The 23,833-nt window shown below is 37.4% G+C and overlaps 1 protein-coding gene across 1 annotated transcript in view; it reads right to left on the reverse strand.

Moving 5' to 3' along the window:
- The window catches only part of CDS1 (CDP-diacylglycerol synthase 1), a 75,548-nt gene that overhangs the window by 47,468 nt on the left and 4,247 nt on the right, over positions 1-23,833 (reverse strand). Inside the window, exons 2-3 of the mRNA XM_079153296.1 lie at positions 7,988-8,115; positions 1,409-1,505 (exon numbers count right to left, since the gene is read on the reverse strand). Coding sequence (XP_079009422.1) covers positions 1,409-1,505; positions 7,988-8,115 — 225 coding nt within the window. The remainder of the gene's footprint in view (positions 1-1,408; positions 1,506-7,987; positions 8,116-23,833) is intronic.

A 23,833-nucleotide genomic window follows, 5' to 3' on the forward strand; every position in this document is an offset into this window, starting at 1 on the left:
ATTATTCTTTATTTTAAATGCTTATTATAGTTTTCAACCAGATATAGATAAATCACATATTATATCTACAATCAATTCTTCAAAGTGTAGGTAGCAAGCTCCATGAAGGCAGAAACAGCATAAAAGCTGGCACAAAGCAGGCGTCGTGGAAGCATTTATTAAACAAATTAAATAACAGCTCAAAATACCTGTTTGTCTTCAACTGTTGGGATTCCCATACACAACAAAATCCCAAACTCCCAGAATGGCTTCTACTTGCCTCTGCAGTCTTATCCCTAGACCCCTCCACATGTACAACTTCAGATCCTGCAACAGACCATATTCTCATTATCTCCCGACCCTGTCCATAATGTCCCCACCTTGGAAAGTCTTCTGGGTTAGTCAGCTTTTTGTCAGTGACCAAAATGCCTCACAAGAACAACTCAGAGAAAGAAAAGTGTACTTTGGCTCATGGTTTCAGAGGTTCAGTCTATGGAGTCAGCTGACTCCACTGGTCTGGGCCAGAGGTAAGGCAGAACAACATGGCAGAAGAGTGTGGCAGAGGAGAGCTGCTCAGCTCAAGGCAGAAAGCAGGGAGGGAGGGAGGGAGAGGGAGAGAGAGAGAGAGAGAGAGAGAGAGAGAGAGAGAGAGAGAGAGAGAGAGAGAGAGAGAGAGAGAGAGAGAGATAGATAGATCAAGGCACATCTCCAATAATCTACTTCCTCCAGCCACATCCTGTCTGCCTACAGTCACCACCCAGTACAGTAGTCCTTTTAAATTAATAACCTACCACAGAAATTAATCCACCATTTTAGGTTTCAGTTCTCATAATCTAATGATCTCACCTCTGAACATCCCAGCATTACCACCTGAGCTTTCAGGGGGGACAACTGGTATCCAAACCAGAACACCTTCCCTATGTAGTCTCCAGGAATCAGTTTGGGCACCCTCTCTTCTGGAAGTCCTTCCATTCTTCCCTCAGACTGACTACATGCTCCTCTACTGTGCTCTTTTAACAATGTTCTCATTGGACTTATCTCACTTATTTACCATAGTATTTAGTCAATGGTTACCTAAAGGTATCTGTCATTACACGGAGTTCCTTGAAGTCAAAGAATCTAGCTATAATCCTATGTATGCTGAAGCTGTGTGTATATTTACATCAGATCTAACACTCAGAACAATGCTGAACACTTGGAAATATATCTATTATGTGTACTTGGTCTCTTCTGATTGAACACACTGGCTATTTTACAGGCAGAAATGATTAGCCCAGATCATTTCATGACCTAGAAGATGCTTGAAGGAGTCAAATTTGCTGTTACCAAAACCTGGATTACCTTTTTTATGGACGTTGGAATTATTCCAATCATATATAAATGCTGAACAATAGAGCAAGAGACACTTATGAAAATGTCAAACACTTACAAGAAGCATCAGCATAAAGGATCCCATATAGATGATCAGGAAAAACAATGAAATCATAGTTAGAGTAAGAATTCCACGAATCCACCAGTTTTTCCACCTACAAAGAAAATGTTAATAAAGTTAGTATTTAATGTGATTTTAAAGTTTTTTTGGTGTGGTTTCAGTAGTGAGTTGCACTACTTAAGGAATTTTTCCTAATTATTCTTTAAGATACCCTAATTTACTTTATATACTAACAACAGCCACTAAGAGCTAAATTAATTTTTAAGATTATGTTAGCCAAAGAAAGAAAGAAATTTTTGTTAAATGTGAATGGGGATGAGTCATGAGGTTAGAGAGTTAGATGGTCAATCTGGCTGTGAAAGTCACACATCCCACCAGGGATCACATGAAAGAAAAGAATCAATCAGGTGCAAAAGCCCTAGGAAACAATGATGCTCAGTTCTTTGGGATGGTAGATTAAAAAAAAAAAGTAGTTATTTAAGAATATGGTGTAGACATAATGGCCTACCAAAGAGAAAAAGTAATGAGATAATAATACAGAACTGAAACTGGAAAGCACAGTGATTTTGGTGAAATGAAGGTTCCTGTGATGTAACAGATTGATCACTAGGGTAAGGTCAGAAGTACACTTCCTTCCCATGCTTAAAGTGTGCTGTCTGCTTTCTGTGATGAGGGGCAGAGCCATAAGTGGAAAAGTATTTTCTTATCTTTGAGCCTTTTCTCTGTTCCTTAGGGCAGAGCATCCCTGCTGGCTCAGCACTGGCTCCTGCTGTGCTGAGAACTGATTCCCCTCAATTCCCGTGCTATTGGGCCTGAGATGCCCAATTGCCCCCCTCCTACCACAACCGTCAAGAGCCTCAGGCTTCATCCCCAGTGTACTTCACAAATAATATCACTCCTTATGTGGTCATGTCAAAAAATGTTAGTAGCTACTATACGAAAAACCCGCAATGAGTCTAACTCATGGATGATGATATCTAAATCATTTTATAATCTCTAAAGCCTGGCATGGTGGTGCAGACCTGCAGTGTCAGCTAGTAGGAAGGCTGAGGTAGGAAGATCACTTGAACCCAGGAATGCAAAGATGGCACGGACAACCCAGTGAGACCCTGTCTCAAAAAAAAAAAAAAACCTGAATGCACCTATATTTCTGAACCTAAAATTGTTGCTGTGTTCTTTAAGATTTTTATGATTTTTTTACTAACTGATAACAGCATTTAAGTTGTTATAAAACATTTTGATTCAACGTGAAAGTCTAGTAACATGTACTTTAAAGCATGGGTCCTTGTTCCCTTTTCATAACAGAAATACTAGCTTATTTCATCCATTTGTAAGATACTGATTACATTCCTTGCTTTCAATCACTCTCTTACATAGTTTAAATACTTCTTTTTCTAATAACCCTTTCATTGCATCGCTTCTAAACTCAAAGATCTAAAATGCCAACAACATTAAATCCATGTACTTTTATTCCAGTTTCACAAGGTACTCAAACTAAATTTAACCCACTTTATGTCCCTTTGCTGTTTACCAAACTAGGAGATTCATCTATTTCTCATGAGATATCAGCTCTGGGGCTGAACTAAAAAAGGGTAGAGTTAAAAATGTAATAGCTAAAAGGTTCCATTTAGTTTTACAGTCATAACTATGGATTAATGAATGCATTAGAAACTGGGCTAAGTCACAAAGCTAGTCAGAGATAAACAGGGGACAATAATCCTTCCTGTTTGTATGAAACCTGTAAGCATGTTTAGCCCTTCTTTCCTTATTGCTGAATCTCAGATATGGAATTAGCAAGACCATCTTCTAGAGAAAAGGCTGCAGCAGAAATCAGCCCTTGGATGGGTGCAGCTCATGTGCAGGTAGCTCTTATGTCCAGCTCTGAACTTCAGAGAATGACAGCTGCTAAGAACCAGAGATTTTCAACAGGAAACCTACTCTATTCACGCCATGGCAAAATTCCACAGTAACTAAAAACCTGGGCCCTAAGGAACATATTCCATCTGGTTGTGTTTTTTAATATGGACATTTCCCTTCCCCAGAAAATTTCCCTCTCCCAATAAGAATAAAGATTTAATTCTCTTTAAATGACTCCCCTAAATTTCCCAAGAATACCTAATGTAAGGTTAAGCACATAAAAGATTTAACACATATTTAAACATAATGCATACATTCATTGATAATATGTCTTAGTCCATTTTGGGATGCTGTAATAGAATACCTAAAACTGGGTAATTTATAAAGATTATTTTTAGTTCTTATAGTTCTGGAGGTTGGAAAGTCCAATAGTGAGGTGTAGCATCTAGTAAGGTTACTACATTATCCCATAGTGGAAGGTAGAGGTCAAGAGAGGGCCACACCCACTTTTATAACAAGCTCACTTGTGATAAATAACCCAAACCCATGATAATGATAATATATTGAGGGCTTTTCCCTCATGACATAATCAATTATTATGCCTCACTTCCCAGCACTATTGTATTTGTGATTAAGTTTTCCATACGTGAACTCTGAGAAACACATTCAAACCAGAGAATATTATAAAACAAAATCATCTTTCAAGGAGAAGCACCGGATTCACAATAAAGCATGATTATGCGGGAGGGGGGGAAATCATTCCTATTTTAAAAAAAAAAAAAAAAGAAAAAAGAATATAGTCTGGCTCATAATTTTAAATTCTCAATTTCCTTTTCCATACTACAATGATCACATTAGGGAAAGCCTTAATTTTAGGTCCAAGTCATCACACCACACCACCACCTAGGGATTTTTTCTGATAAAGGCTCTCATTCCAATCCCATGTCCTCAGGACCCATATGAACTAGAAATGAGCACATAATTAAGCATCATCCTTAAAAGGAATTATCTTCTTAGGGATGGGGGTTAGCTCAGTGGCAGATCATGCATTCAGCATGCTCAAGACCAAAGGTTCAATCCCCAGCACCACAAAAAAAGCAAACAAAAGTAATCATCCCAAGTAGTCCACATTGTTTACTGTCTTATTGTTATTATAACTAGTGGTTGGATTTTATTTCAAAAGTTACTGAAAGTTTTTTTTTTTTTTTTTTTTTTAATTACTTTAGTAGAGGCACTACCATCATGAGTCATTGAGAATCTGGGTTGGCAAGGCAGTTCACTTGAGCTGGCAGTTCACAACAAACAGCACCCAGAGACAGCCCTGAGGAATGAATGGTATCCTGGTGGGCCACTGGCCAAGAGTAGGAGTTTGGAGAAAGTCCACTGATAGCGTCTGGCCCAAGTGGACAGGAAGTATGCAGAGAAAAAAAGATGGTATTAGAAAGTTCAGGAGCACCAGTAAGGCTACACCTGCATGTTTCTAAGGTTTCTCAACCTTAGCTCTAACAATGTTGTGGGACACTTCATTCTTTGTCGAGAGAGGCTACCCTATGACACTTAGCAGCATTGTGGCCTCTACCCACCAGCAGCCAGCAGATAGGGCTCTACCTTGTTGTGACAACCTAAAGTACCTCCATACACTACCAAACACTGGCTGGAGGAGAGCTCCACTGAAGGACAAAGCTAAACCTAACTGGCTAAGGCACAGACGCACAGACGCACAGACCCACAGACCCATATACAGGTCAGGAAATGGATGAAGGCCACTTGCCAAGAGCATGAAGACCACTTAGACACTCCCGGCATCACACCCCAAAGCCTTAAAAATGAGTACAAACCTTGGCTAAGCAATTTCACTTTTAAAAAATTTTAGCCTCAGGCAATAATTATGGATTCTAAAAAGAGTTAGTTACGAAGAAAAATGTTTAGAGATGTTTTTAATCATGAAAATTCAGAAACAAACTAAATACCCAGCACTAGATGTCAGCTGCATAAACTGGACAACAGACATATAATGGAATGCATCATGAAGCCACTAAAAATGTTTCTGAAGTGGGTTGGGAATGTAGCTTGGAGGGAAAGCACTTGCCTAGCATGAGCAAAGCCCCGGGTTCCATCCCAGCACAACACAAAAAGAAACGAAGGTGCTAAAGTATATTTTAAAATATGAAATGTTGCTCCTAATAATACTACAAATGAAAATAAAAACAGCAAGGCAGAAAACAGTATAATCTCATTTCTACATCACACATACATATACTCACTGCAAAAGAACAAGTTTCAAAGGGAATACACCAAAGTATTATGAATCCAAGTAATGATAGGAGGATTATAGAACTTTTTTCCCCCTAGAATTCATGTAAATTTCTCATGTAACTGTTTTTAATCCTATGTATCTACAAATTCTAAGCTTCTGCATGGCAGTCTCTTTTTAGTCATTAGATTTAAGGGACTAAAAGAACGTATAGACGTATTTCAAAACATTCATATAATCTTTTTTTTTGGGGGGGGGTGCTGGGGATCGAACTCAGGGCCTTGTGCTTACAAGGCAAGCACTCTACCGACTGAGCTATCTCCCCAGCCCTCATATAATCTTTGTACGGAAATTTCTTGAGATTGAAACTATCATATTACCCTTTGTTCATTTCTTTAAGAACCAATCCTCTCACCAGGCCTTTCTTTGTTTTCCTTTCACCTGTTCCTTTTTTTCTCTCTAAGGCAAGCCATAGAAACTAGAATTTCTCTTCCTGAAAGCAGGTCACAGAAACTAAAAATATGCTCTAATCTTCCTTCACCTGTCTTAGAACTGGCCATAAAGAAATTCTCTGACCTATCCTGTCCAACAGCAGATGACAAGATCCACATTTCAGAAGAGGTCCTGACCTATACCGGGGAGAAAAGAATGCGGCACAGCGATGTCAAGAACAATCTGAACAGAAGGGCCTTGCTGAGTTTCTGTTAGCATTATATCAGACCTGCTTTACCTGCATACATTTCTAAGCAGTTGTCAATGCTTCAGTCATGCTTGTACACAGAAGGCTGCATAGCAACCCAAGAGGACAGGTTTCAGAGAGCTTCTGCACACCAGGAAGGTAAACAACAATGCATCTGCATGCTAGGAGAGTGCTGCACCCCTACTTCAGGGCCATGAAAGCTCCTGTGCTTGAGACTCTTCTAGCCCTCACACTGCATTTCTTCATTTAGATACTTATTTTAACATTCTTTTAAATGACCTTTATGATAATCTGGCAAATGTACATAGGTGCTGTGAGCTGCTTCAGCAAATTATTTCAGCCTAAAGAAGCAACGACAATATGTAGCTGATCCATCACAAGTTCCACAGGCCCAAACTTAATGACTAGTGTCTGAAATGGGGCCAGTCTTATGGGACTGAGATCTCAACCTGTGGGATCTGCTTCTCTCTCCAGGCAGACAGTGTCAGAGTTGAACTGGATCAAAAGATACCCTGCTAGTATCCATAGAACAACCCATTGCTTGCTTGCTGGTGGGGAGAAGCCCCCACACCTTCTGAGGTCAAAGAAGTAATCAGTGTTATGAGTCATAACTTCTTTTTCCCTTTATTTCCTCAAAATGGTTACTCCCCACATCCCCAACCCTATTTTGTATTTTATTTAGAGACAGGATCTCTCTGAGTGGCCTAGTATCTTACTTTTTGCTGAGGCTGGTTTTGAACTCTCAATCCTCTTGTCTCAGCCTCTGGATCTGCTGGGATTACAGGTATACACCATTGAGCTCAGTTCCGAAACCAGTGGTTTTCAAACAGCAGATTATGACCCGTGGGAAGTAAACTTAAGGGAGTAAGTGGTATCCACTACTTTTTGGTAAATAATACACACACACACACACACATCAAACAGAAACCATAGGACATTACACACAGTACCAGCAAGAAGTACTTCATAACATTTTGGTTGCAGGTAAAATACACATTTGTGTGTCTCTTGGAATATGGTATTCAATGTATTTATTTCTGTGTGCAACAGTCAAAAAAGTTGGTGAAACACCAGTCTATATCTATGTAACACTTCATATTTGAATCTGGATAAATCCTACATTTATTTTGCTTTTTAAAATTTTTTTCAGTGCTGGGGATTGAAGTCTGTAGGATTCTACAAATGAGCTATATACCCAGCCCATTTTATTTTCTATTTTCAGACAGGGTTTTGTTAAGTTGCCTTGCTGTCCTCAAACTTGCAATACTCCTTCCTGTCTTGTCCTCCCCAGTTGCTGAAATTTGTTTTTATAAATTTTATAATTCATATCACTAAAGCATATAATGGAAGGCAATATAAAATTACCTGAAATTTTGTAGTCAATAAACATTTAAAAATATAGCACAATTATAAAAGTGTTATGAAGTTTTACATAGTAACTCATTTTTTTAGTTGGAGATGGACACAATATCTTTATTTTTTTATGTGGTTGTAGGATCAAACCCAGTGCCTCATACTTGTAATACAAGCACTCTACCACTGCTACTAAGCTACCACCCCAGCCCTATAGTAACTTTAAAATCAGTTAAAAGAAGAAAAAAAAAACTTCAAGGATGTACATTAAGCCTCACATATTAAGTGGTTAAGAAGAAAGGCCTTTCTTCTCATAGTCCCCAACATACAGAATGTCATATTTATTACACAGACAAAGGAAAACAGAGCTTATCTTGTGTACTAAGGTGTATTTGTCTTCCTGCAATCATACCTTGAAGATAAACCAGACAAAGCTTTCTTTAGGATCTCGGGGGTTCTATCTGTGGATGGTGGAATTTCTGGAATATCAGAATCTGCTCTGGAATCCAAATCTCCATATCTGTCATCAATATCTGTTTCCTAAAAGTAAAAGAAAAAGAAAAATCACTTTGCAGAACAGTTGTTTAAAAAATTACAAGCCTGCCAATGTATTCATTTATGCTCAGTGTTACATAATCTGAAATAAACAACTATTAAATTATCTTGAATATCCAAGAACTAGTATACTTCTTATTAGGAAAGTTTATCTTTGATAAAAATCTCAATATAAAGGACTAACTTAAATGGAAGACATAAAAGAAACTCACATCTCTAAAGCAGAAAGAATCAAGTATATATTGAACTTGAAAGAATCAAGTATAACTTGAAAGAATCAAGTATATATTGTTTTGTTGCTTTACTAGGGAAACAAAATGTTAATTCTATGTAGATTCTAATCAGCTTTTTTAACTGATGGCAATCAAAGCATCAACGATAGGAAGAACATCTTGCACAAGCAAATAATTTTACGTATGCTTAAGCATTTTAACTTCCATCATTTTTATTAGGTCCTCAAGAGACAACGCCAATGAAGTAGGTCAAAATGAAGTAATGTCAAAAAGACATTACCATTTCTGTTTTAGTGGTAGGTAAACGATGATCAAAAGTATTTTCTTTAGTGGAGAAAATTTCATGGAAATTATTTAAAACCCAAACTGACATCTAAGCATACATATACAGGAGCTGTCTGTGTGTGTACGCTGGGAGCAACAGGGAGCTCTGAGCCTTAGACAAAGGTGGTCACTGTACAATTTCAAGGATAGGGTATCAAAGCAATTTTAAAAACAGAGATGTCATCTAAAGTTCAGTTTTTAAGGTGGTCTCCACTCCCATGTTCTCCTTTCTTCCACACCCTCCTCCCCTCACCCACATGCTCCCCAACCCAACAGCTTTCAGTAAAGAGTGGTTTACAAAGGGGAAAATCAGAGCAAAGGCTTGGAACTGGGCTAGAGGAAAGAGAATATTCACAGGAAACAAACAGGAGGAGATAGGGCATTGAACAGAATGTTGAGTCACAAATAATCCTAGGATGAAAATGGCTAGGAATTCAGAACATTGAGGAATCTCAATCCAAACTCAGCACCAATTAAATAAGCTCCAAAGCTTTGGCACATTTTATCACCATTTTTAACTGTTTCTTCATTTATAAAACAAAGACTTTATTATAATGCCTAGGGAAAAAAATAATATAATGCCAAGGACTTAGTCAATTCAAATAAGTGGCAAGCTATTATTATAATTAAATCAAGTCTTCTAATGCCTCACTGAGTAGCTTACCAAATGAAATTTTACCAAATAAAACTTTTAGCCTGTGGGGAGTACTTTCAGTTTTCATAAAGCAATAATAAACTTTAGTTTATCAACTGTAACTTTTTATTGAGTAATTATGAAATTGAATGTGTTATTATACCAAAGCTGACAAATGCTGAACTCCCACTGGGCCACTGAGCATCAGCTGGTCCCAAAGCAACTTCAACAGAGAAATATTGACTAATAAATAACCAGAAAGAATATCTCCAGAATCCATCAGAGTCCCTCGTGTCAGTGTGCCATGTTAGGAGGTCTATGACATCTACAGCAATGGGGCACATCACTCCTTTTTCCTCCCTTCCTCCCTTTCCTTTTTGACTTCAGTAATACACAGCACTGAGAGGAGTGGTGTGTGTGGCAGGTGGTGGCTAATGGAAGTGGTTCTCCACACCACAACACAATGCCACAGAAAGAGCACAAGACTAGAAACCGGGAGTTACCAGTGTAAAGTCTATATATTCCATATCAGTGTAACGAAGGCAAATTGCTGAGCCCCAAAGAAACTCAGGCTTTGATTTCCACATTTGTAAAATAAAAGCACAGGAATAGAATTTAAATTGAGGTTTTTGGAGAAACTAAAAATTTTCTCAAACCACTTCAAAGTTCACTTGACAGTAATGGTCCTGGTCTTCCCCTCCCCAGGCTCTGTTAGCTGTCCTGCTCTTAGTTGTATTATTTAAGTTTCTTATGTCCTTTCGAAACACAAATTTAAAAAAAAAAAAAAAAAAAAAAAACAAGATTAAACTAGGTCTCTTCAATCACATTCTAATAACTGAAGAATAAAAGATAAATTCTGAATAGTAGCATTTTAGAGCAATGTTATTCAACTGCCAGAATTAGTATGCCAGTAAGAACCCTTTTTTACTCCTCACTCCCCCCACCCCTCTCTCTCCTTCATGGATGGATAGTCCATTAGAGAGATGCCAGACCTAGAAAGGAGATCCAGGGAAACAAGGAAGTAGTACTTTAAATGATCAAACTGGGCCCCATGCATTGTGCATGCTCAATGAAGGTATGTTATGAAAACCAATTTTGGAGCTGCTTTATGTCAAGCCCATAATTTAAAGATGATCCTCAAACTTCCCTTCCTTCTTATGCCCACAATACCCTCATAGTTTCTCTCCTCCCTTCATCTCCAACTCCCACTCTCCCATTTCCAGGTGGGTTTTCTACTATGTTACAAATTCTCTCTCTTTCACACCAAACCTGCTGCCTTCTCTTATTTTCTACTTCAGAGAAGATATCACCCCAACCCAGCTAACCAATGATTCAGGTCAAAACTTGGAGTCAATTTAACACTTGCATCGCACCTAACCTACCTATTCAGTACTAAGCCTGTCACTGGCCTTTCCTCCATCTCTGCCAGCCCTTGCTCAGCATTATCAGAACAGCCAAAACAATCTTCCTAAACTACAAATCTGGATCTTTACACTCTGCAGCTGAAAACAACCAGGATAGAGTCAGGTTACTTAACATAATTTTACATGAGGGGACTCTGCTATTCTAGTCCCTCTTTAATGACTCCCCAATTTTTACAGTGTCACTCTTTCTCTTGCATCCAAATATTTATTCTCTGTACAAAGGACAAAATCACAATCTCGCTGTTGCCTACATCCCGTTCCCAACCTCCCTCAAAAATGGCTATTGCCAAGTCAACTCTGACGTCATCCTTAAGATGACCTCTTTTAGAAATTTTCTACTTGACCCTCAGCTCCACGTTAGCTGCTCTGTAACTCTATTTTCAGAATTCTTCTGATGTTACCTGTCAGTATAATTAAAATGGTCAGTGCTTTTGTGTTTTCTAGTAATCTATAAGTTTTGTGAAGAGAGAAAATGCTGACCACTGGCCTCACCCTTGGGTCCCATGAGCCAGGCAGAGGATCTTGTACAATGGCTGACATTTAGCAGGCACTTAATAAATACATGGTGAATGAACTGAGTTCATCAACACATGCTAACTGAAGATTATAGAAAAAGTTATCACCTGTTCTTACTAGGTAAGTAATTTTGAGCAAGTCACCAAGTCACCTTGCTTGTAGCCTTAGCTATACATATACAAAATAGGACTTATTAGGGGGTACTATTCTTGTCCAACTACAAAGTTAGAATAAAAATATGAGAAATTATGTCTGAAAGTTAAATAATACTTCCTTTTGTACCTGAAAATTCAGTTCCTACGATGAAAGCATGCTTAGAAAATAGGAGCAAGACACTTCACAAATATTGATTTATTACTAATTACTTCCAAAGAAATAATCACCTCCATTTTATAGGTTAAAAAAATGGTGTGCATGTACAAATATGCAACAAATCCCATTAATATAATTGTAATGTGCCCATCAACATTTTTTTAAAAACTTAGATTCAGAGATAATAAACACAGCAACATTTACACAGCTCAAAGTAATGTAGCTGGGATTTTTAAACCATTCAAAAGGGAGGTTAAAATGATAATTCTCTCAAACTGATAACATAAATTCACACAGTTATACTAGGGTAGACTACCGACAGTCTTTTTTTCTTTTTCTTTTTTTGGTAGAAATTTAGCCTGGTTCTAAAATTTATGTAACTTTACAAAGGACAAAGAAGAGCAAGAACAACTTTGAAAACATCGAAGGACTGTTTTTAAGAGTTCTTACAAAGCTACTATAATCAAGACAGTGTGGCACTGGCATAAAAGCCAAAATAATCAATGGAACATAGTCCAGAAATAAATTCACACATATATGGTCAACTGATTCTCAACAAAGTTGCAAAGGTAATTAAATAGAAAATGCTAAACTAACTGTAAAAGGATCTTGATCCATACCTCACACTATATATAAAATTTAAAATAGATCACAGACCTCTAAAATTTCTGGAAGCTAGGATTAGGCAAAGATTTCTTAAATATGACAACAAAAGCATATTTCATAAAAGAAAAATGATAAATACTAATTTTATCAAAATTAATTTTTTTTTTAATTTTCAAAAGCACTGTTAAGAGAATGAGAAGCCATACTGGGAGAAGATAGTTGCAAATCACATATTTAGTAATGGCCTTATATCTAGAATATATTAAAGGACTCCAAAATTTAGTAAAAAGAAAAAAAAAAAAAGAAATCAATTCAATTAGAATACACAAGCAAATATCTGAACAGACACTTTTGTCTGACCAAAGACAATACATGAAGGGCAGATAAACATATGAAAAACTGTCCAACATCATTAGTCATAAGAGAAATGAAAATAAAAATTACATTGTAATACCACAATACATCTATTAGAATGACTGAAAAAAACTGAAGATACCAAGTGTTGGAGAACATGTGGATGACCTATAAGTCTTCAACATTGCTGGTAGGAATGTTAAATAATACAAACCCTTTGGAAAACACTATGGTAGTTTCTTAAAACTTCCAGTCTTCCTTTTGATTGGCTGCAAATTTGAAAGCTGAACCTAGGTACAAGGATCAGTGGGCAAACCTAGGTACAGGGATCAGTGGGCAAACTTATGACTACTAAATGACCCAGACATTTCACTCCTAAGAATTATCCAAGAAAAATGGAAATATATATTCCTTCCCTCACCTCTGTACAACTTTGGGGGTTGGGGCAGCACCAGGGACTAAATCCAGGGCCTCCTGCACACTAGGGAAGCACTCTACCACTGAGCTACATCTCTATCTTTTTTTTTTCTAATTTTTATTTTAAGGCAGATTCTCACTAAATTGTCCAGGCTGGCCTCAAATCTGTAATACTCCTACCTCAATCTCCCAAATAGCTGGGATTACAGGCATGTGCCACCACTCCCAGCACTATATATACCTTTGTGTACAACATGCAAATGTTTATGAGTTGTATTTGTAATAGCTCTAAACTAGAGACAAACCAAATGTCCAGTGGGGAAATGGAAGTAACAAATTGTGCTACTTTCATACAATGGACTACTCTCTCTTGCAACAGAAATAGATGAACACATGGATGAATCTCAAAATAATTATGTCAAATAAGAAAACTGAATAAAGTACATGTGAAATGTAAATACATGATATGTAGAGATATGTACAGATAGGTATGTATAATATTCCATGTATGTATGATATTCCATTATATGTATAATATTCCATTGTATGTATGTATATATAATATTCCATTGATACAAAAATCCAGAAAAAAGTAAACTCAATCTATAATGCCCAAAAGTAAATAAGTGCGTACCTAGGGATGAAGGAAAAATTATGAAAGGGAGAGAACTTTTGGTAGTGAAAGATAATGTCCATTATGTCAAAACCCATCAAATTTTACTTGCTATGGATTGACTACTGGTCCCTTCAAAAGTCAAATGCTGATATGGCTAATCCCCAGCGGATGATACATGGAGGTAGAGTGGTTAGTAGTTAGGTCATAAAGGTGGAGACTTCCTGAATGAAATTAGTACCCCTATAAAACACAAGAGAGATAATCTTTCTCTCTACCGTGTGAAGACACAGCAAGAAGGTATCCATCTGCAAATCAGGAAGAGGCCTCTCACCAGGAAGCAATTGACCAGTACCTTCATCTTAGATTTTTTACCTCCAAAACTGTGAGAAACAAATTCCTGTTATTTAAGTCACCCATACTATGATATTTTGTTATAGCAGCTTGAACAAACTTAGCACTCTAAGTGTGTTCAATTTAGTGAATATCTGTGATATTTGTTACAAAGTGATAGCTCATGATGATTCTTAAACAGTGGTCCAGGAAAGGGGGCTGAGGTAGTTCCCAATGCTGGAGACTAAAAGGATAGGAATAAGAGCACAGGGATCAGGTAGCAAAGGATCCAGTTTATTCAAGACAAAGACTCCAAAGACAAGTCTCCGCAACAATGAAGGTAAGCACCAGTTTGGAATCTAACCAAGGAAAATATAATAGAAAACACATACTTTCCACCTCTTTTACACCTGGTCCCCCCAAAAACGAGTTGGAAAACCAGCCAACTTCTCCATTGTGGGTCCTCTGCCACTATTCCCTGTACCTCAGTTCAGCATTAAAATTTGCAATCAAGCAAAAGGAAACTTGCAAGTGTCACAGAGCTCTGTGCTTTACAGAAGGTGCCTTTAAAAAATCTTCCAACAGTTCTTACTTGAAAGAACATTAATCTGTGTTTCCGATTTCAGTACTTTCTGTCATTTCTTTGTTGCTTTCACACAGGTGTGGAATCCTTTCCTTTCTCCCAGGAGAGAATTGTTCCTATCTGTGTTTCATGTATTCTCTAGTGAGTTAGCAGCTCTATGAACCATGAGTGGGACTGCGGAGGGGACATGGTTCCAAAACCTCTGAGGATGATGAAGGGTCAAAGAACCTAGTAGCATTGTATTTATAGAAATCTGACTACTTCATCAGTTAGGACCTTTATGGTTCTATTATATACTTATTAATTAAAAAGAATAGAGCCTCCTTATTTTTCCAAATTTAACTGAAAAGGAAAAGACTGGTGCTCCAAGTTCTTCTCTACAACCCTGGTCTATTACCCACTAAAAGAGGTCTAGACCATCCAACACACTATACAGTATTCTGATCAGTCATACTACATGGTAGACCTCCAATGCATGGAAAAGAGAAAACCAGATGTGCCATGGCAATAGATAAAATGCATGAACAAAAGGCAAGTCTGATTACACTGACCTCTGATTTAAAATTTCTCAATAGTTTCCCACTACTTAAGAACAAGTCTAGCCTTCTCCCCTGGGATATAAACTCAGCTTCCTCCTACTCTCCTGTTAGGGCTGTGACCACACGACCTGCCACTTCATGCTTTGCAGAACTAAACTTCATGGCTCTCTCTCCCCCTCTGAAATGGCCTACATTCCCCCTTTGAATATGTATTTCTTACTTTATCCCAAAAGACAGCTCTCCCTTGAGATAGCCTACATTCTCTCCTGAATGTGTATCTGCTTTTCTAAATGAATGAAGAAGGATAAGGGGGGGGGGGGAGGAGGGAGGGGGAGGAAGGGGAAAGAGGAGGAGAAGGAGGAGACTAGTCTTTGAGACTAACCTTGGCTGGCTAGTGTCTATTTATCCTTAAAAGTTCCAGTTTAGGTATTACTTCTTCAGGGAACCTGTAAAAGCCATATTAACTGCCCACCCACCCAAGAGGTAAATGTCTTAGTCCCAGACCTATGAAGTTACAATGAAAAGGAGAATTAAGATAACAGGATCAAGTTTGCTAATAACTGACCTTGAGATGGAGAGATTATCCTGGATTATTCAGGTGGGTTAAATATAATCACAAGAGTTCTTATAAATGGAAGAGGAAGACAGGAGAGTCAGAGAAGGAGATATAAGGACAGCAGTGGTTGGTGATGCTGGTTTTGAAGATGAAGGAAGAGTACATAAGCCACGGTATGCAAGCAGCCTCTAGAAACTAGAAAAAGCAAAGATTTTCTTCTAGAGCCTCCTGAAGAAATGGTCCTACTGACACCTTGATTTCATCCCAGTGTCACCATTTCTGACAACTGATCTTGAGAACTATAAGACAGTAAAAGTGTGTGTTGTTTTAAGACAATAAGTTTGTAATGATTTATTACAGCAGTTATCAGAAACTACTGGACAGAGCTCCCAGACCAGCTCATGCTGTTCCCACAGGCCCCTCTAGCAACCTGCCTCTCTGCTATAGTCTGCATGGCACACTGTAGTGGGCTATTTGTCCACAGTCTTATCCCACATCCCAAGGGAGTGATGACCATCATCTGTTTTCTCAAATGAAATCAGGCCATGTCTGCTGGTCAGCAATATCACTGCTTTCATTATCTTGCCATTTCTAAAAGGCTGTTGTCAATATTCAAATCCTATTCAATTTCAAGGCCTATTTTAAGAGTTTCCCTAAAATTTTGGCTCATTCTGATCCCTGTATTCCTCAGGGATACACCTTTCTAGTATATATAACATTAAACTATGTATTATGGCATCATTTATGTTAAGTTTAAATTCTAAATTAGGAATAAAGATAACTGATGGGGAAAAGCCATGGAAAAACACAGAAAAACTAAGAAAACTGATGAACTTTCTTCAAATGTGAATTACTATTATGGTCACAAATTTGTACTTTACCTGAGAACTTATTAATGCGTGCTTGCTGTAAGCATTATCACTTTTTTCAGGGCCAACAAAAATAATACAAATAGCTCTTCAATAATATCAATGCCAATGTTTGCCTCCATCAGAGAGGAAAATAAGTATATGAACTGAAAATAATTAAACCTATTCCCCAATATTCTCTGCAATGTGTAAACCTAGCTGGGAACTTGATTTGGGAGAAAGTAGGAAATGAAAAGACATTTTGATGGCAATTAGGAAAATAAGAAAATGGATTCTGCACTCCCCCTCAGATGGGGTTTTGCTATGGTCTTGAACTCCTGGGGTCAAGTAATCCTCTTGTCTCAGGGTAATGAGTTCTGGGACTACAGGCACACACCACTATTCCCAGCTATAGACGCTGCTAGTTTTAGAGATATGATAACCGTATTGTGGCTATGTAGAATGTCTTTAAGATATACATGCATTACCACTAGAAGTGAATGACTAAAATGTCTGCAACTTATTTTCAAATGGCTCACCAACAAAATATTTACTTAAATACATACAGTAAGATAAAGCAAATTTAGTAAAATCTTAATTGCTAAACCTGAGTGCTAATGATCATTTAAGTACACTGAAGGCTAAGAAAAAATTCAAAACTAAATAATATATTTCAGAATACTAGCATGTTATAAACCTATCAAGAGAAGGAAGGAAAGAGTAAATATAAAATTCAAGTTTCAATTAGTAACCAAGGTGTGTAGTGAATAGGGACCTAGGCGTTCCTTAAATATGGTCCTTTGGTATCAATTCCATATGTATTAAAAGATATTATGACTTTTTACAAATAGGATTATCACATGTAAAATGCCAGGGGACACTGTCTACATTGGGTTCTACATAAATAGTGGCCCACAGAGTTGTTTCAAATCTGTACCCTGATACAGTTCAAGGGAAAGCACAGTAAGTGAATAGAAAGAAAATAAAAAACTCAAAAGAGACAATAGTCTAATCTTGTTTCCCTGATCTGGGTTTTGTATATTAGGGTGAACTGTTAAGTCCCAGATGGGCTTAATATAAATATTTAGTGTCCCACAGTGCCACATCATATTTGAAATGGTCTGCTTGGGACAGGAAGATGGCAGTGAGCCTAACCATAACTGCCATGGTGTTTGGTCACACCTGGGCCAGACAGATGATGAAGTCAGATTGGTTTCAGCAGACTTACACTGAGGTCTTAAATAGCTAGCTAAGGGCCCTGGCGAATAAAGGGAATGGCATGGACTGGGGATATGGCTCAGTTGGTAGAGTGCTTGCCTCACAAGCACAAGGTCCTGGGTTCAATCCCCAACATCACAAAAAAAAAAAAAAAAAAAAAAAAGAAAAAGAAGGAATGGCAACCTTAGCCAAGTAGAGAGCAACACTGCTTTCCTAGCCTTCAAGTTTTACAAAAAGCAGCTTAAATTTCCCTAATTATGAGTTCCTCCTGTAGAACCCTGTTTCTCCCATCCTGTGCCTCTCACTTTTGTATTTAAAAGAAAATTCAAAATCTTGGTAGTTCTGGCAAAGTCTTCAGCAGACAAATAATCGACAACAATGATGTGAAAAATAACTCTGACCTCTTTTTGCAGAAAAGAAAATAAGTAAATATTCAGAAACATTACTAAATTTGACACACCTCAGGAACAACCAATAACCATTTGATATTGGGGCTTGGGGTATACAACCTCAAAATATGACTGCAGGAGACCAGATGATTACACCCCAAAATATGCTTCTATGCCATATTTTGAGTTGCTTATTCTAAGAAACTGCAGGCAGTTGTGGCTCTGAAAAGCTGTCCTGTCATAAAAGACACAGTATCTATTAAGGACACCTACATTAGTGAAGTACTGGTAAGAGAAGGCTCCCAAGCAACATTGCTGGATACTTTATCTGCCTACCAAGACAACTTTTAGTCCCCAGTGACCCTACATTTCCTTCTCTCAGTCTCCCTACTTTAACTGGTCTCTACTCTCCCACAGGGGGCCCAAGTCCCCATTCTTTTTTATAGTTCAGGATGCTATGAAAACATCAATCATCTCACCTTTTGTCAAGTCTCAGAGTCCATGGGACTCCCATGTATATGTATGTACTTAAATATGGCTTTTCTGCTCTTAATATGTCTTATGTCATTTAATGTGTAGCCCATCGAAAGAACCCAGAAGAGTAGAGGAAAGCCATTTATTTGTTTCCCATAAAGTAATTAACTCTTCTCCATTTCTGAAGTCACTTTGAATTGCAATGTCATTCTCATTAAATAAGTTCTGAAACATTTCCCAAATAGATGAGTCAAAGTGTAAATAGCTACAAAACAAAATAAAAGCTAATGATTTCTTCTCCTAATCAATCTTTAAGTGAGGAAATACTCAAAACATTTTTGATTTATATCCAGGTGCCTAAAAGTCAAAAAATTACAGGTTTTCTACTAAGTTCCTAGTTCAATGCCAATATTTCATAGGTTCAGAAAGATCAAATTAGTCCAACATTACACAAAATAATCAGTAAAGTTTTTCATAAGTAAATGTTTTAATTAATTTTAGAAATTTAGGACTGAGATAGGATAGAAAAAAATTTAAACAGGTAGAAATGAAACATAAATGAAGGATAAAGGTTATAACCTTAGTCTGGGGTTCCTTATACCTTTCTAGGCCTGTCACTCATCAAGTCAGTCTCTCTCCCAGAACTATCACCCCCAAATTTCTGGTAAATCTATAAATCCTAAAAGTTTCTATAAATCATTCATCTGTAAAAATCACCTGTCAATTAGTCAACCAATAAACAGATTAGGAGATATGACAATTTAGGAAACTTGTAAATTTAGGGGACTTTCCAGCATTATCTACTAGACCAGATAATGGAGACTATTAGTTAGCTAGTCAGTCATGAGTAATAGGGTGGGGGAAGGAAATGAAGGGTGGTAACATCAGACATATATCAAAGAAAGTTCCCAGTGGTAACATCAGACATATATCAAAGAAAGTTCCCAGGTCAAAGACATGGAACCACAGGCAAACTTATCAAAACAGACAAGCAACTGGAAAATGGAAAATGGAGAGCCAATCCTTATTCAGCCATACTTAATTATAACCTCTTAAGGGACTAGCACATCACTGACCCCCACCTCAAAAAAAAAAAAAAAAAAAAAAAAGGAGGTTGCTGAGGGCTAAACAAAGGGGGTAATAAACCACCTATAGTGGAAAGGAAACCAAAGTGACCTAAAAACAACAAAAGGGCCACACCATACTCCTCAGAAGCAAGACTATTTAGTGCCTGTCCTGAACATCTGTACTCTCAGTTTCTCATTACTCTGCACAAGTCCTCTGAAATCCTTCCTGAGGAATCACAAGAACCTATGGCTTATTGTCAAAATACACTCTACTGTCATGTACATCGAAAAAAGAATAAAAATAAATAAATAAATAAGTAAATAAATTAAAAAAACTCAGTGTGGATTCCTGCAGTCATTCTGGCTCAACAGTCTCCTTCTCTGTAACAGAGACCCTGTCAACCTAAGAATCCTGCAAATGATCAGACTGATGTCATCCTCACATACCTTCCCATGCCCATGCCTCACCAACTTTCCTTTAAAAAAGGAACCTGAGAACCCCAAAAGTGTCTTTCACTCTCAAGTGGGCACATATTCCCCCCTTGAATGTGTATCCCTTGCTTTCTTAAATAAATTGTTGTGCTTCTATTGACACATGCTAGAATTCATCTCTGTCATGTAAGTCAAGGATCCCACTTGTCCTAAGCAGAGTCACTACCACCCCTTACTTTCAGGAACTCTCTGGGACCCTCTTCCTTTATAGTTTTTAGTTAAAAAATTTAGAGTAAATCCCAGCTCTAAATACAATGTGATCCTGTGCAGGGCATTTAGCCTTTCAAAGTTTAGTTTTCTCAGATGTGAACTATGGCTATCTCCCTATCTACACAACTGTTGAGAGATTAAAACTAGTATTCTGTATAAACAAGTATTTTTCAAAGTAAAAATTATTTTATACTGATATAAGTAAAGTAGAGCTCCACCACTTTCTCAAAGGTATAGAAGATAAAGAGCCACACAAAAAGGTGACATTCAAGTAAAGCCTTGCTTAGAGTAGGCACCCCAAAACCATTTACAAAATGCACAAAAGCAAATCAAGCCTTAGGAAATATGCTCATAAGTTTCTAAATGACCTGTTTTACTTGTACAGAATTAAAATCCATATTTTTTTAAAAAGGTATCTCCAAATACAGAATAAAAGAAAACGAACACACCAAACTCTTGTATTTAACTAGGGCGTCTATGAAGGAATATGTGAAAATCTATTTTACAAAAAATGAGCATGCATAAACAAATATAAAGAGTAAACTGTTATGAATATAATGTTCTCTACAAAAATTTTCCAGAGGACTACTTAAAATTGTTTCACTACTTGAAATTGTTTCACTTTTGTCTGTTTCATGACAAACAAAATACTGTTTGCACCAAAAAGTCCACTGCAGGGCTAGGGTTGTGGCTCAGTGGTAGAGCACTTGCCTGGCATATGTGAGGCACTGGGTTCAATCCTTAGCACCACACAAAAATAAATAAATAAAATAAAGGTCCACTGACAACTAAAAAATATTTTTTAAAAAGTCCACTGTAGTGCACATCCAAAGTTTGATAAGACTTGATGAGATCCTACAGAAAAATTCTCAAAATAAATAAATGTTTTAAAATCAAGATCATGAGTGGTATATAAAAATTCATGTAGTAACAGGAGGATGGTTCCTTAGAAATCACAAATATAACATAAAATATACTTTAAAATGTGAGAAACTACCACATCTACCTCCACATGGCTCACTGTCTACGTTAAGGTAACTTTAGAATTTGACTTTATTTATATAACTTTACTATCCCAACTGACTACTGCCTAGAATGTCACTGTTTTTCTGAAGGACAAGGAAGGAATTTCTGAAAGATACATCAACTCTTCAATAGGAAGCACTGATTTTTGTCCTAAGACTCTTTGAACTTATTTCCTCAAAATTCTTGCCTACTTCCATAAATCCCAAGCTGTTAAATTGTGTTTTACCCAATCCTACTTAGGTTCCCACATTCGAAGATGCACCTTAAGTGAAAGTCTCAATTCTTCAATTAAATACCTCTTGGTTTTCCCACTCTGAGACACTACCAAGGCTTTACAGGGGGTGGGTGTTCTTCCTCATTGTGGTAAGCCATAAACTCCCACAGTCTTGTCAACTTGGTTGAGTCAGTAATATTTGAGAAACAAGCATTCAAATACTGCTACTAAATAAAATGAATCTGTTGTGAGGGAGTATCAGAAATGTCATTCCAAAATATGCCACAACAGTATTTTTTTCAAGCTAAAGGGAACAGCAGATTATAAGGGATAGGGGGGTTTCTAAGAATTTCCTGTGTGATTAAAAGAGGCTCCTCCAGATTACAATGCAATTGCCATGAAAACCCTCCCTGGAATTCCAGTCTATCATGGACAATCTAGACACCATCGGAGGAAGAGACCAGAATTTTACATCTGTCTCAGACAGTGTGTTACCTGGTCATCTGAGGGTTCATTCCTTTTTCCAAAATCATTCACCCTCCCTAGGTTGCTTGCACATTTCCCTCTTCTCATATGGAGAATGTATGGAAACCTTCAAGTTGCACTAGATTTGGGGGTCATTACTTTTCCTTCATGTGATGACCCTATGCACAAAATAAATTTATGCCATCATATTCATCATAATTGTCAGTTTATCAGAGGCTCAAAATTACTGAACTTTCAGTGGAGAGGAAGCTCCCCTCACCCCTAAAGCTAAAAGTAATAAAAGCTAAATCATGGAAATTATTTAGGTGGTAATAAGGACTAAAAATGATCAATAATTAGGGAGTATCTGGCTAAATGGAATTCTAGAAGAATCGCCTAGATCTAGAAGAAAAATATAGAACATAAATGTTCACTAGAGTTATAGGTGACACTAAGACAAGTGAAGTGTGCCAAAATCAAGAAGTTACTTATGGAAACAAAATAAGGTTTACTACAAAACTAGATGAAATGCAGTCTGAGATGGATGTTCATGGAACTGATGAAATCTGAATGAAGTCTGTCACCTAGTTAATAATGTTATACCTGTGTTAACTTCTTGAATTTTGAAAATGCACCACAGTTCTATAAGATAGGAACACATTAGGGAAAACCAGGTGATGAGTACATAAAAATGCGGCTTTCTTTGTGATTTTCTGTGAATCTAAATTATTACAAAATGTATAGTTTATTTAAATTCTATTAGTATAGTTATAAAAAAAGAAAGTTGCACACATCTCAAATGGGAAAAGACAGAAGTGAACTAATCTCCAGATCATTTTCCCCTCAACTTTACAAACCAAAATCTCCTACAAGCACCCCAAGGGCCTAATCTGAAAGCATATCACAACTTCAAGGTGCACATCCTTCTCCCCCACTTCTTGGTCTAGTAACTCAGATCATAAGGTTCCCTTAAATGCTCAGTCCCTCTCAATCCATTCAGCACTTCAGAAGCCCACTTCCCTGACCACCCAAACCTGCAATCAAACACATCAGTCCTGGCTTCACAAGGATACACTTAGGTATCCTTGACCTTCACGCATTCTCAGTCCTAAATTGCTAAATTTGTTGTGAGGAACAAATAATAAAAGAAGTACTCTGTGAACTCTAAATCACTCCACAAGCATCAAATATGATGACCTACTGTGAGTTAAGTAAGACCTATGTTAATTTATCACACAACAAGTTTGTGTTCAATTGAATATTCATTGGGTTTGATAATTACACTAGTTGCCACTCGGTCATTTCATATCATACTTCCTAAAATGACACTTAAAGGGTGTTACAGCTTAAAGTTGTTTCTAAGATGTCCTGAAGCTCACTGGTTCTGAATACATACTTTACTGAGAAAATCAAGGGCCTCACTCGGTTAAACACTTAGATCCTTCCTCTTCTGGGTTTCAAATGTTTCTGTACCTATCCTCCTCCACTCTTGCTCTTTTTTCTTAAGGTAGAGGTATGCATCCTCTCCTTTCCTTGCATATCCCCATCACCTGTATTCTCTACCCCACATCTGCCTTTCTTCTGGGGTCTAATTATTTTCACCAGCACTTTCACTCTCACTTGATCTCTCACTTGACTTCTTTCAAACAAACAGTCCTTTCTGTTGGAAAAAAAAAAATTTTTTTCACTTGATCCCCCTTGTCCTCTCTGCTGTCCTATATTCTTTCTTTCCTCTTTCTTTCTTTCTTTCTTTTTCTTTTTTTTTTTTTTTGGTCCTGTATTCTTTCTCACTGCCGCTTCTTAATAGTATCTACCAACATTTCACCTCTCATTTTCCTCAACCTAAAACCTGGCTT

Source organism: Sciurus vulgaris (assembly GCF_902686455.1).
Source record: "Sciurus vulgaris genome assembly, chromosome: 9".
NCBI classification, from domain to species: domain Eukaryota; kingdom Metazoa; phylum Chordata; class Mammalia; order Rodentia; family Sciuridae; genus Sciurus; species Sciurus vulgaris.